This window comes from Diadema antillarum, unplaced genomic scaffold (assembly GCF_040938485.1).
Source record: "Diadema antillarum isolate AM-2024a unplaced genomic scaffold, OU_Dant_1.0 scf00000049, whole genome shotgun sequence".
NCBI lineage: Eukaryota > Metazoa > Echinodermata > Echinoidea > Diadematoida > Diadematidae > Diadema > Diadema antillarum.
In genome coordinates, this window is record NW_027270938.1 from 1,658,173 (window position 1) to 1,670,272 (window position 12,100).

A 12,100-nucleotide genomic window follows, 5' to 3' on the forward strand; every position below is an offset into this window, starting at 1 on the left:
ACAGATGTCATCAAATATTCTCTGAGTGTCATGGTAATAACCCTGTCTGTATAAACAACTGTATTAACACTGATTGGAATCAAACTCATACCAAATAGGTCGCTTTCATATTTGAAAAGTTTGAAAGTGACTCAAGTTTACCTATTGCTTTATTTTATTTCCCCTTTGAACCATAGAACAGCTTCACATGAGAAGAGCTCAAGCATTATTTCCATGTCTTTATTTTAATCGTCTTAAGGTAGGCCGACAATTATTCATCAATCGTGTATTGAACATAATACTGTGTCTGTCGAATAAAAGTATCAAGTATTTGAACTCAATCACAAAAGCGAAATATTGTTTTTCTCATTGGACACTTTTGTTACCTGCGGTTCTTGATCAATCAATTTATATTTCAATTATTGGGTACTACAAAGTCAAACTATGACAACTGATCTCGAAAAGTTATTATGAAGAGGCCAGATTTTACTTGTACTATAAAATAAGAAACAATGATCACTGATGCCTCTGTTTCGATTTGCTGATTGTTTTGAATGATTGAGTTCATTTTCTGGGTTTGTTGATGAGGAGGAAGATATATTTATGTAAGCAGCAGCGTTAAAACCTGTAATTTAACGATTACAAGAAATTAGGTATGCCGTGTTGTAGGTCGTACATACAGTTACATTCTATCGTTATGAATGCGTGCTATTATTCACATCTATCATCTGACTCTCGTGAATGATCCAAAGTTACAGCGCAGTAGTTTGTTTGTTTGTTTTTCAATTGCTATGTCCGTTACAGACCGCATATCTTTTCCTCTTTTTTTTTTTTGCTTTTACCCCTCAGCAAAAACGCTTTTGCTCATCATATCCTTTTGATTATTGCATAGCCCATTTGTGTAAAAATTGTCACTTTTTACAAAACATCTTCCTGATGGTATGTCGGAGCAGCGGCTGGGCTAGAGTGTAGGCGAGAGGATTCAGTGTGCTGTTGCAGTAGGATATCCATCTTCCGGATTCCCGGAGTTGCACCTCAAAGGGAAGGCTGGTGAACCAGGCCGGCGCTGCGGAGCGGAGTATGATATTAAGGGTATTCAGGAGCCATGTCAAGTAGAAAGCGACGACTAAAAATGCCAAAGTGCGCAAGGCCTTGCTACCGTCTGATATTTTCTTCTCGCCCTGACTTTTTGCCGTTGTGATTCCCTCCAGAAGAGGATCTGGCCGGGGCTTAGGTGATGTTACAGAGCTGTGTTCACCGATGTTCATGGACATTGGGAGCCGGCAGCTGTGGCTTACATCAGTGGAACTGAGAACATTACATCTATCCCTTGGGACAGTGCAAGACCATGTATGCGCGCCACCAGGCGACGAGCCGAGCACCGAACCAGGTTTCTCTTCTAAACGCCTTCCTTCCTCTGGAGTGCCAGAAACGTCTACATCATTGGGGGCAACGTTCTCTTTTGGTCGCCGTGCTATGATTTCTTTGCCATAGATGGAGGTTATGTTCTGCGTTCCTTCCTCTGTTCCCATTCTTGAAGAAATCTTGTCCTCAGTCATACTGGGACGGGAAATGTGATGGCTGCCTTTGAAAATTGGTTTTTCCTCTTTTCCGACTGTGGTAGCAAACGATACATGATCAACCATTCGGTTTCGGCTGGCAGATTTTACGCGGTAGAAGATTTGAACGGAGAGCAATAAAATCACTGCAAATGGGATACCAGCTCGCAGAACTATGATAACGAGCATCGATGCAACATGCTCAGCATAGTTTGGATGACAAAATCCTGAAGGCGCCACACGCATATTGGGACTAACCAGGTCCCAAATTGTGCTCAAACTCATCCACAGACATAAGGGAGTCAACCAGGTAAGTACATTGACAACTATGGCCACCTTCTTGCTTTTCCTCCGGTAGTGAAGGAGTGGGTATGCGGTTGCTAGGTAACGATCAAAACAAATGATCACGGTCCCGAAAACTGAGACTCCGGGGAGAACTTGATTGACGCCTGTGAAGATGTAGCAGAAAGTTTGTCCAAGAATCCACTTGCGATCAAACGCAAACATAAGCCCACGGATGGGCATGCAAATCAAACCAACCAAGAGATCTGCTATCGTTATGTTAATGATGTAGTAATTACTATAAGTCCGTAATTTCTTTTCATAGTAGAACGCTAGTAGGATCACCAAGTTTACTATCACGGTGGTCAGAGAAATGGAAAATAAGACACCTGCTTGCCAAGAGATATCCAGCGTTGCCTTGAGAAATGTTCTTCCAGTGTCATCGATATTACTAGAACCGTTATTCATGGCGTCCTCACTGTATCAAATTGGAGTAGAAATGATCAATATTGATATTCCACAATCAGCTTTGATATCATTTCAACGGAATGTTCGGATATTTTAGAATAAAAATATGGCACAAGTCAGAGTAGAAGTGAAAATCGGAAGATGTCCACATCTTATTCAGAAAAAGAGAAATAATAGTCATCAATGTTCAGTTTCTATGGTGTTTTCCACAAGATGTATAGAGTCCAGGCATTTTATAATCAAAGGTATATAGGTATATTACACCAATGCACGTCGTTTAGAATAGTGTACGAGGTTTGAATTTTTGAGGTTAGACTCTTGTAATAGACGTGCCGAAAAGATGAAATAAAAACCAATAATCGTTTTAAACGTTAAATGTTATATCATTTAAGTTGGAATAACAGAGACATCGCACAATTCACCTCCACAGTCTAGAATGTGGTCTTTGATTTCGGGAATTAGAATTAAAACACGAGTTTTCGTTAAAAAAAATAATAATCACGTCAATGAAATAAAAAAATAGATAAATAAATCCATCAAGCAATCATACCAAATTCAGCAATCCTCAGAAGAGCAAAACTTGGAGCATGGCCGTAAAGCGTTGTCACTAAGAATAACGGGTGTTGCCTTGGAAAGTGGAGGAACGTAGAACGTTGAGAAGCATTTTGTAAGCTCATGATTTATGGGGAAGCGTATTTAACTTCCAGCGTGCCTACCACTGCAGCAATAATTGGGATATACCTCAAATACCTACATACCTCATCCACCACAATCCATTTTCCGATCCAACCAATGAAGAAGCAGGAAAGGGAACGTTCATACATTAAAGCAAACAGATGTTAGAATTTAGTTGTCTCTTCTGGCCTATCATATCTCCGAAATAATTCTTGCTAAAGCGCAGCCCGTGATGAATAATCATCAACTACAATAACATTCTATGAATTAATATGTATAACCTGTCTCACCAATCAACATCATTTATTCTTCCCACATATCTTTATCACTGTTGCCGGTACTTTTACCCATAAAAGGGCCAGTATGTGCTTTTAGCAGCATGGACAATTGTATTATTTTGCAGACTATTTGCAGAAATAGCTTATCGACCACCCTCATCTTCTTTTTCTTGAGATTTTCACTTTCGTTTTCGATCTCCTCCTCAATGCCTAAGAATTTTTTCCATCTCTTGTCTCGCTACTCAGTGATTTTGGTAACAATAATATTTGCATGGACTTGGGTAAATTCGATTTGAGTTCTAGCTGCCTAATGAAAAGCATAAAGACCATAATGATATTCGAAGGCAGTAGCATTTGGTAGAATATTCCGTTATATTTTTGTTTCTGGGGAGCAAAATTGAATTCTCTTCGCTGTTGCAATGAACGCACATTGTAGACGCACAGTAGTTTGTGTGGAATATCTGTCGATTGCAAACTATGCATTTCGTGATCCACTCCTGTTTTTTTTTTCAAAACACTATCAGTCTACATATCGTCGCATCCGCACCACAAACAAGGACACAAACACACCACACACACACACACACACACACACACACACACAATATGTCCACCTGTTTATGTTTTCAAGGCAATTTTCTTTCTATACTTGTTTAGACTATATCCTGTAAGTTGACATCACAGAAACATACCAAATTCATCTCCACAGTCTTTAATGCATCTCTTGATTTCGCAATTTAGAATTAAAACAGTGTCATGCATCACGAATAATGCATTTGAACAAACAACAGGATGCGGCCTGTTCGGCCCACGCTGGAGAACAGGATGGATCGAGACGGAGGACGATGGAGCTTGAGGCGAGGGGAGGAATAAAGTTTTGTTGAACTTACTTAAGTCTAGTATGGAGGTGGTGATTTGTTTGTTGTTTGGGATGTGTGACATGTTGTTGTGCCACCAATATTTTCCTCCCTACCGTAATAACAGGAATGCAATGTGTCAATCATGCCTGGTTTAGAAATTCTAAGAAGAGCAAATGTGTGATATCGCCGTAAACCGTCAAAGAGGTCGGGAGCATAGTGAAGCATCGACTAAGCTCATGGTGTCTCAGGGAAATGTATATTTAACATCCAGTCCTGAGGAATTCCCTGCAAAAGTTATAATTTACACCAATTCGTTTGATAAATAGTGATTATGTTAGTAATAGGAACATTGAAACTTTTGCGTGTTGTTTATTTCATATAGACGGATAGCGACTATAGTAAACTAAAATACAAAATGAATGGCACACTTACATTTGGCTCTTTTGGAAAAAACAATGACAACATGCGCGACTTTCCCAGGGTTCCGTCGGAGCGCGAAGGGGGGGGGGGGTTCCATTGAAACTTGACCCGACTTCTGTGAATAATTAATAACCATTTTTGTAACCAAAGACATCTAGATTTTCTACGCTGTTCATTTTCTTTTTAGTGCATAAACCTCTTCAAGGACTCTCTAAATTTTCATCGTGATAATGGTGTCTGTCAAGACAACTGTATACCATTAAGTGGAATCAAACTCACACCAAATAGGTCACTTTCATATTGTGAAATATTCGAAATGTGTGTCGTGATTCATTTTATTTTCCCTTTGAGCCATTGGACACGTACACGTGCCAGAAGCTCGATTGTTAGTTTCATGTCTTCATTCCAGTCATCGTATTTCAAAAGGACCCGAATTCATTAACAATATAGTATAGAACGTAGTGTGACTCTTAAATAAAAAACAAGCAACATCAAAATTAATTCTATTACTCAGTCACGAAAGAGAAGAATTTTTTTTTAGTCTTACACTACTGTTCCCTACGATTCTTACTAAATCAATATGCATATTCTAATCAGTATATATAGGGTCTACCAAAAAGAAAATGAATGACTCCGAAAATCTATTATGTAGAGGCTGGGTATTTAGTGTAGTATATAAAAAGAAACATTGACTACTGATACCTCTGCACACGATTTGCCAATTCCATATGAATACATGCTTTTCCCCACTTCCTTAATTGGGAGGAAGCTATACATGTCAGTATTTGTACTTAGCTTAAAAGTGTAATATTTTCCGCTCAATGGATATAGATAACAAGCTCAGGAATTTTTTAAAATCAATTTTAATCATCACCAGAGTTGCCAACGGGCTACGTAATGTTAAGACCTTTAATGGCCGACTTCCTATTCAAGAAATCATTTGTGCTTTGTTATTCTTAAAATTACGTCAATGTGACCATGTACAGTCCAAAAAGTAATCAGCGTGTTTCGCTTCTATTGAAACTTACATTTTGCCCCTTTAACAAAAGGCATGGGCATGGGGATTCATTAGAAAACAAAGCATACTAAATTCAAATAGAGCTTCGACGAGCTATTTCAATCTATTTTTGAAAGATCTCGCAAAGACAGAGAGAGAGAAAAAAAAACTTTACCGAAAAAATCTTGAATTAAAAAAAATGACATGTACGAATTTGACGTTGACACAAATAGAGTAGATCACGCCATGTAAGATTTACAATCTCATTTGAAAATAATGACCCAAACAAAAATCAGTTGTGGCGCAAATTGTAAAAGTGCGATAGTTTTTTTTTTATTCTAACTCCTGTATGTGTAGACTATACATCTGAGATTATTTACTGACTGATGTCATCTCTTGTCATTAGTGTCATGACTATTGTATGATTCCTTGCCTAATCACTTGCTGAGCTAGACGGTTATTTCTTACCTGAGTGAAATTGAAAAGAAATCTGTTTGTGAGTGTTTACGAATCAGCATGAACATGCTTTGAATTTAAATGTCCTTTCAACTGTAACGTTTTATGTCAACCAAATTAGCATACTGTTCCGAGCTGTTATGTGTGCAAAAATTGAATACATTTTAGCATTACAACTCCAATATCAAATCAGCCTACTAGAGTTTCTTGAATCCGTACTTCAAACAAAATAGTGTAAATACTTCAAAACTATGCTTTGCCTTTTTACTATCAAAATATGTCCAGTCCCGTTGTATTTGACTAAAAACAAAAGTACACAGTAAGTCTGCCACGCTGTAATAATACAGAAGAAATTAGCGTTAAGAATGCAAAATATGTATGAACTAGAACATGCCGGACTTAATTTCTTGCAAGTATACTCAGTATTTTTATAGTCAATACAATAGTATACTGGGCAAGTTCTAACAATAAAAAAGCAAAGCGTAGTTTTGAGAATTGTGTTGTAATGGTTTCAATGAACCTTTTGTCAAATCTTTTGTTATTGACGCGCATTGTATTTACAGTGTATATCAATCTTTTGTCTAGCTATCAATGAATAGCTTTGATATTCAAAAAGTAGATTCGATCACAGAAAATAGATGTGTAATTATAGATATGTGTTATTTGACACTCACGAAATAACCACAATTTACCTCGCAGTACCATTTTCTGCTGTCGTTGTGTTTATGACAAACCGCATAAAACTATTGGTTATTATGCCACAGCAAACACCTCAGCTCCCTGTACACATTCGATTGTAACATAACCGGTCTCTCTCGAGATTAATTATCTTTACAAAACATCTTCCTAATTGTTTGCCTTAATAGCGGCTGGGCTAGAGTGTATGCAAGGGGATTCAGTGTGCTGTTGCAGTAAGATAGCCATCTTCCCGACTCCCGGATATGCACAGCAAAAAGAAGGCTGGTGATCCAGGCCGGTGCTGCTGAGCGGAGTATAATATTCAATGTATTCAGGAACCATGTCAAGTAGAAAGCGACGACTAAAAACGCCAAAGTGCGCAAGGCCTTGCTACCGTCTGAGATCCTCTTCTCGCCATGACGTTTCGCTGTGGTGATTCCCTCTAAAAGAGGATCTGGGCGGGCCTTCCGTGCCGTTACAGAGCTGCGTTCACCGACGTTAAATGAGACTGGGACCCGGTAGCTGTGGCTCACATCGGCAAAACTGAGAGCATTACATCTATCCCTGGGGACAGTGCAAGACAATGTATGAGCGCCATCGGGCGGCGAGCTGAACACTGAACCAGATTTTTCGTCCGAATGCCTATCTTGCTCTAAAGTGCCACAAGTGTCTACATCAGTGGGGGCAACCTTCTCTTTCTGCCGTCGGGCAATGATTTCTTGCCCGTATATAGAAGTAATGTTCTGCTTCACTTCATTTGTTTTCACTTTTGTGGAAATCTTGTCCTCAGTGACCCTGGAAAGGGAAATATGATGGCTGTCTTTGAAAACTGTTTTCCCCTCCTTCGCGACTTCGGTAGCAAACGACACGTGATCAACCATTCGGTTACGGCTGGCAGATTTCGCGCGGTAGAAGATTTGAACAGAGAGCACTAAAATCACGCCAAATGGGATACCAGCTCGCAGGACTATGATAACGAGCACTGATGCAACATGCTCAGCATAGTTTGGAGGACAAAATCCTGACGGCGAAACGCGCATGTTGGGACTAACCAGGTCCCAGATTGTGCTCAAACCCATCCACAGAGATAAAGGAATCAACCAGGTAAGTACATTGACAACTATGGCCACCTTCTTGCTCTTCTTTCGGTAGTGAAGTAGTGGGTATACGGTTGCGAGGTAACGATCAAAGCAAATGATCACGGTCCCGAAAACTGAGACTCCAGGGAGAACTTGATTGATGCCTGTGAAAATGTAGCAGAAAGTTTGTCCAAGAATCCACGTGCGGTCAAACGCGAACATAAGCCCACGGATGGGCATGCAAATTAAGCCAACCAAGAGATCTGCTATCGTTATGTTAATGATGTAGTAATTGCTGTACGTCCGTAATTTCTTTTCATAGTAGAACGCTAGTAGGATCACCGAGTTTACTATTACGGTGATCAGAGAAATGGAAAATAAGACACCTGCTTGCCAAGAGATATCCAGCGTTGCCTTGAGAACTGTTCCTCCATGGACATCGATCTTACTTGAGACGTTATTCATGGCGTCCTCACTATAATCATGTGAATGAAATTAGAATTAAATCATGATTAATTTTCCGCAACCAGCCTTAATATCGTTCCATCCTTCACAGTTCGAATAACTACGACTGAGGAAATGCATGGCTCTGTACGTACAAAGTGGAAACAAAAATCTCAAGAAATCCCTGCATTCTTTGTTTTAATAAAGGAAACGTTGTATTCATCGATTGTCAGCCCCCAAAGCGTTCTTAGTTTTTTAACCACTGCATAGCAAAGTCAGGGATTTGTCGACCAAAGGTATGTGTATTACACCTTGTTAGTGAACAAAATAAGGAAGCAACACAACACTAGATGATGTAATTTACTGCAAAGAAAGAATATAATTCCACTAATTCAGCTATCTAGAAATATATATTTTTTTTTATAAAAAAAAACGATATTGAACAATATCGGACGTAAGACATGACTCCATAAATGAAAAATGCCAAAAAAAAAAATGACTCTTCATTTCAAATGAATACCTCGGAAGCTACTAATCGTCATTGAACGTTTCATACTATCAGTTGAGATCATAGAAACATACCAAATTCATCTCCACACTCTTTAATACATCCCTCGATTTCGCAACTTAGAATTAAAATACGAGTACAAAGTACCAACTATTTATCCATGCTAAGTATCAATCATACCTGGTTAAAAAAATTCTTAGAAGAGCAAAACGTGTGATATCGCCGTAAACCTTCAAATCAATAGAGGCCGGGAGGGTAGTGAAGTATCGACTGAGCTCATGGTGTCTCAGGGAAACGTATTTAACTCAGGAATTCGCTGCAAAACTTGATTTATATCAAATAACATACCTAGTAACTCCTCCATCACAATCCATACTTCCAACGGGAAAGGGGAGGGTCATACATTCAGAAAACTAATCTTTTTCCGGCCTGTTGCATTTCTGCAAATAATTCTTGCTACAGCTCAGCCCATGATGAATAGTCGTTAATGTAACCCGCTACTGATCAATATTCATCACCTTTCTCACCAATCGGAGTCGTTTCTTGTCCCCAAGAATTCTTGTGTCAATGATGCCGCTACTTTTTCTTCCGTTAAAAAAAAATACTTTGAGCAACAAGTACAGTTACTCACTGATGCTATTGCGCTGACTCTTCACCCAGAAAATAAATTATCGACCATTTTCCAGCGACTTTCATTGAAAGAAAAAGAATGTGTAGGTTTCCTATGGAAAAAAAAAAGATTTTTTTTTTCATTTCCATTTGTTAATTTTTCCTTTCAATCTCCTAAGAAATTCCCATCCTTCGTCTCACTACTGATGATTAGTGGCACTAACATGCGTATGGACTCGGGTTAATTTAATATCAATCTCGGTATTGATGTATAATTTTGCCTCTCGACTTATCGAATGCACTAAAGACATATGTTATTGAAGACGCCAGCACTTGGTAAGATCATCCAATCTATTATTTGCTCAGGTATCTACACTCTCTATCATACGCAAAGAAGAGTTGATTCCCTTTTTCATTGCAATAAAAGCGCAATTGCACTTTTATGCATTTCTGACTCCACACCTGTTATCAAAATAGTCTTATTACATAATTGTTTTAACACCCACACCTCAAACAAGTATTCACACACATGGTGTGAGAAAACGTTTTATCTTTTCATGATGTTTTCAAAGCAGTTCTTTTTAGACTTGTTTGGTCAATTTCATAGACACGATTGGAGATACCTATCATGAGCGATTGAAGAAGCCTTTACTGTTGCAATGATTCTTGTTCAAATAGACCAAAGATAATGATAATTCATACTAAGTGGAGCATATACGTGTCAATATTTTGCCCCATAATCATGTCATGTGTGTGCAAAGTGTGTGGAAATAAATACGACACTTATAGCAGGAAATGGCATAGCTCCAATTACTCAGACTACCACGGCAAAGCAATATAGTGTGATTTCACTTATTAGACGTATTGGCTCTTAGAAAAGGACAAATGTGTTTTGTAATACACACAGCAAAACCTATGACTTACCTTTGACCTTTGTTCTGTCAAAGCTGGCGAGGGGAGGGGTGCATGACTCAGCTTGATGATCGTATCATCATTGCTATCATTAAAACTCCCACAGCACTGCCGAGGAAACACTAACACACCTGAAGGAAGCGGGGATTCTTTGGTAAAACACCATTGTGTATAAAGGTACATGGCATGTATCAGACAGGATTTCAATTTCACAGCCTCTCTTTAAACGACACGAATTTTATCAAAAGTGCTTTGATGAGATATGTGACAGAGCCTTCGTGATCAGAATTGAGTATCAAAGGGGATCTCTGAACTTTGTTCAGAGATCCCCTTCCGGCAAAGTTCCGGCAAATGCTCTTAATCAGTCCTCGTGAAGTTCTTTCTTCAGGTTTATAGCTTCTATTGTTATTCATGAGGTACCATTCATTTCGATGGAACATTACTTCAGAAAAAAAAAATCTAGAATATTGAACTACTGACACTATAGAATAAACGGCTTACTGAGATACAAACATTTTATGGTTCTTTCTTGACAACTGAAAGCTTACGCGAGTTTTGCCCAACGTAGCAACAATTAATGTATGAAAACTGGTTCCAGGTAATTACCGTCATTTTTTGAGGTAAAGCTTGATAGAATAACTAGATACTGCGTCAGGACAGAAAAAAAAACAAATCAGTAACTTTGAAAATTATAGTGAACCGGTCTATTCAGGTAATGTATTTACAGTGAATAATAATAATGATAATAATAGTAATAATAATAATAATAATAATGATAATAATAACAACAACAACAATAATAGTAATAGTAATAATAATAATGATAATAATAATAATAATAATAATAATAATAATAAAGTTCTATCCACCTATAGATTTTAATTGGAGAGAAGCAATACTGTCCTTTTAAAACAATATAATGCAGTAACATCACTTCTACAGTCGCATTACAAATTTCCAATTTCTGGAAATGTATACGCGGTTCAAACTTTAATGCATAGATGTCATCAAAATGTGCTCTGAATGTTATGATGATAATGGTGTCTACATATTAAAAAACCCTTTATAACAGTAATACAATCAAACTCACATCAAATAGATCCCTTTCATATTTTAAACGTTTGAAAGTGTGTCTCGAGTTTTCCTCTTGCTTCGTTTGATTTCCCCTTTAAACCATCGCACAGGTACACATGCAAAAAGCTCAAGCATTATTTCCATGGCTTTATTTGAACAGTCACATTTCAAAGGTATGCCGACGATTAATCGTGTGTAGAACATAAAACTGTGCATGTCACATAAAAGCAAGCAAAATCAAGTATTAGTACTCAATCACAAAAGCGACACTTTTTTGCATTTAACACTTCTCTTACCTGCTGTACTTTCTAAATCAATTTTCATATTTTGATAGTAGGGTACTAAAAAGTCAAACAATGAATATGATCCCAAAAATCTAATATGAAGAGGCCAGATATTTCGTGCACTATAAAATAAGAAACACTGATCACTGATGCCTCGGTATTATACTCGAATTTATCTCAGTTTGTTGATAAGAGCAAGATATTTATGCAAGTTTTGTTGTTTGCTCAGAGTATAATTTTTTTTTTCACTGAGAAGATTATTAACAAAATCATTAAATGCGACTACTTTGCATGGTGTATATATTTCGTTCAGTGGTTGCGATGTGAAATAAACAGATCAATATAATTGTAATGGCAATTCTAATCATTGCCAGAGTTGAAAACGGGCTACCCAATGTTAAAACCTATAGTTTCCCACATTCTCCTCAATATGTTACGAGTGCTTAGAGATTTATTTAAGTACTCTAATGTGACCACACAAAGTACAAACAATAATCATCTTACATTGCTTCTACTGAAACATGAAACGTTCACAAAG

The 12,100-nt window shown here is 37.8% G+C and overlaps 1 protein-coding gene across 1 annotated transcript; it reads right to left on the reverse strand.

Moving 5' to 3' along the window:
- Nucleotides 1–6,795: 6,795 nt before the first annotated feature.
- Nucleotides 6,796–8,196, reverse strand: LOC139715442 (muscarinic acetylcholine receptor M2-like). The gene has a single exon (XM_071627014.1). It carries the CDS (start codon nt 8,194–8,196, stop codon nt 6,796–6,798), a length of 1,401 nt encoding a protein of 466 aa, XP_071483115.1.
- Nucleotides 8,197–12,100: the final 3,904 nt, after the last annotated feature.

Bases quoted from the DNA above. Each gene is read 5' to 3' on its own strand.
- LOC139715442 (XM_071627014.1), bottom strand. From the start codon at position 8,196: ATGAATAACGTCTCAAGTAAGATCGATGTCCATGGAGGAACAGTTCTC.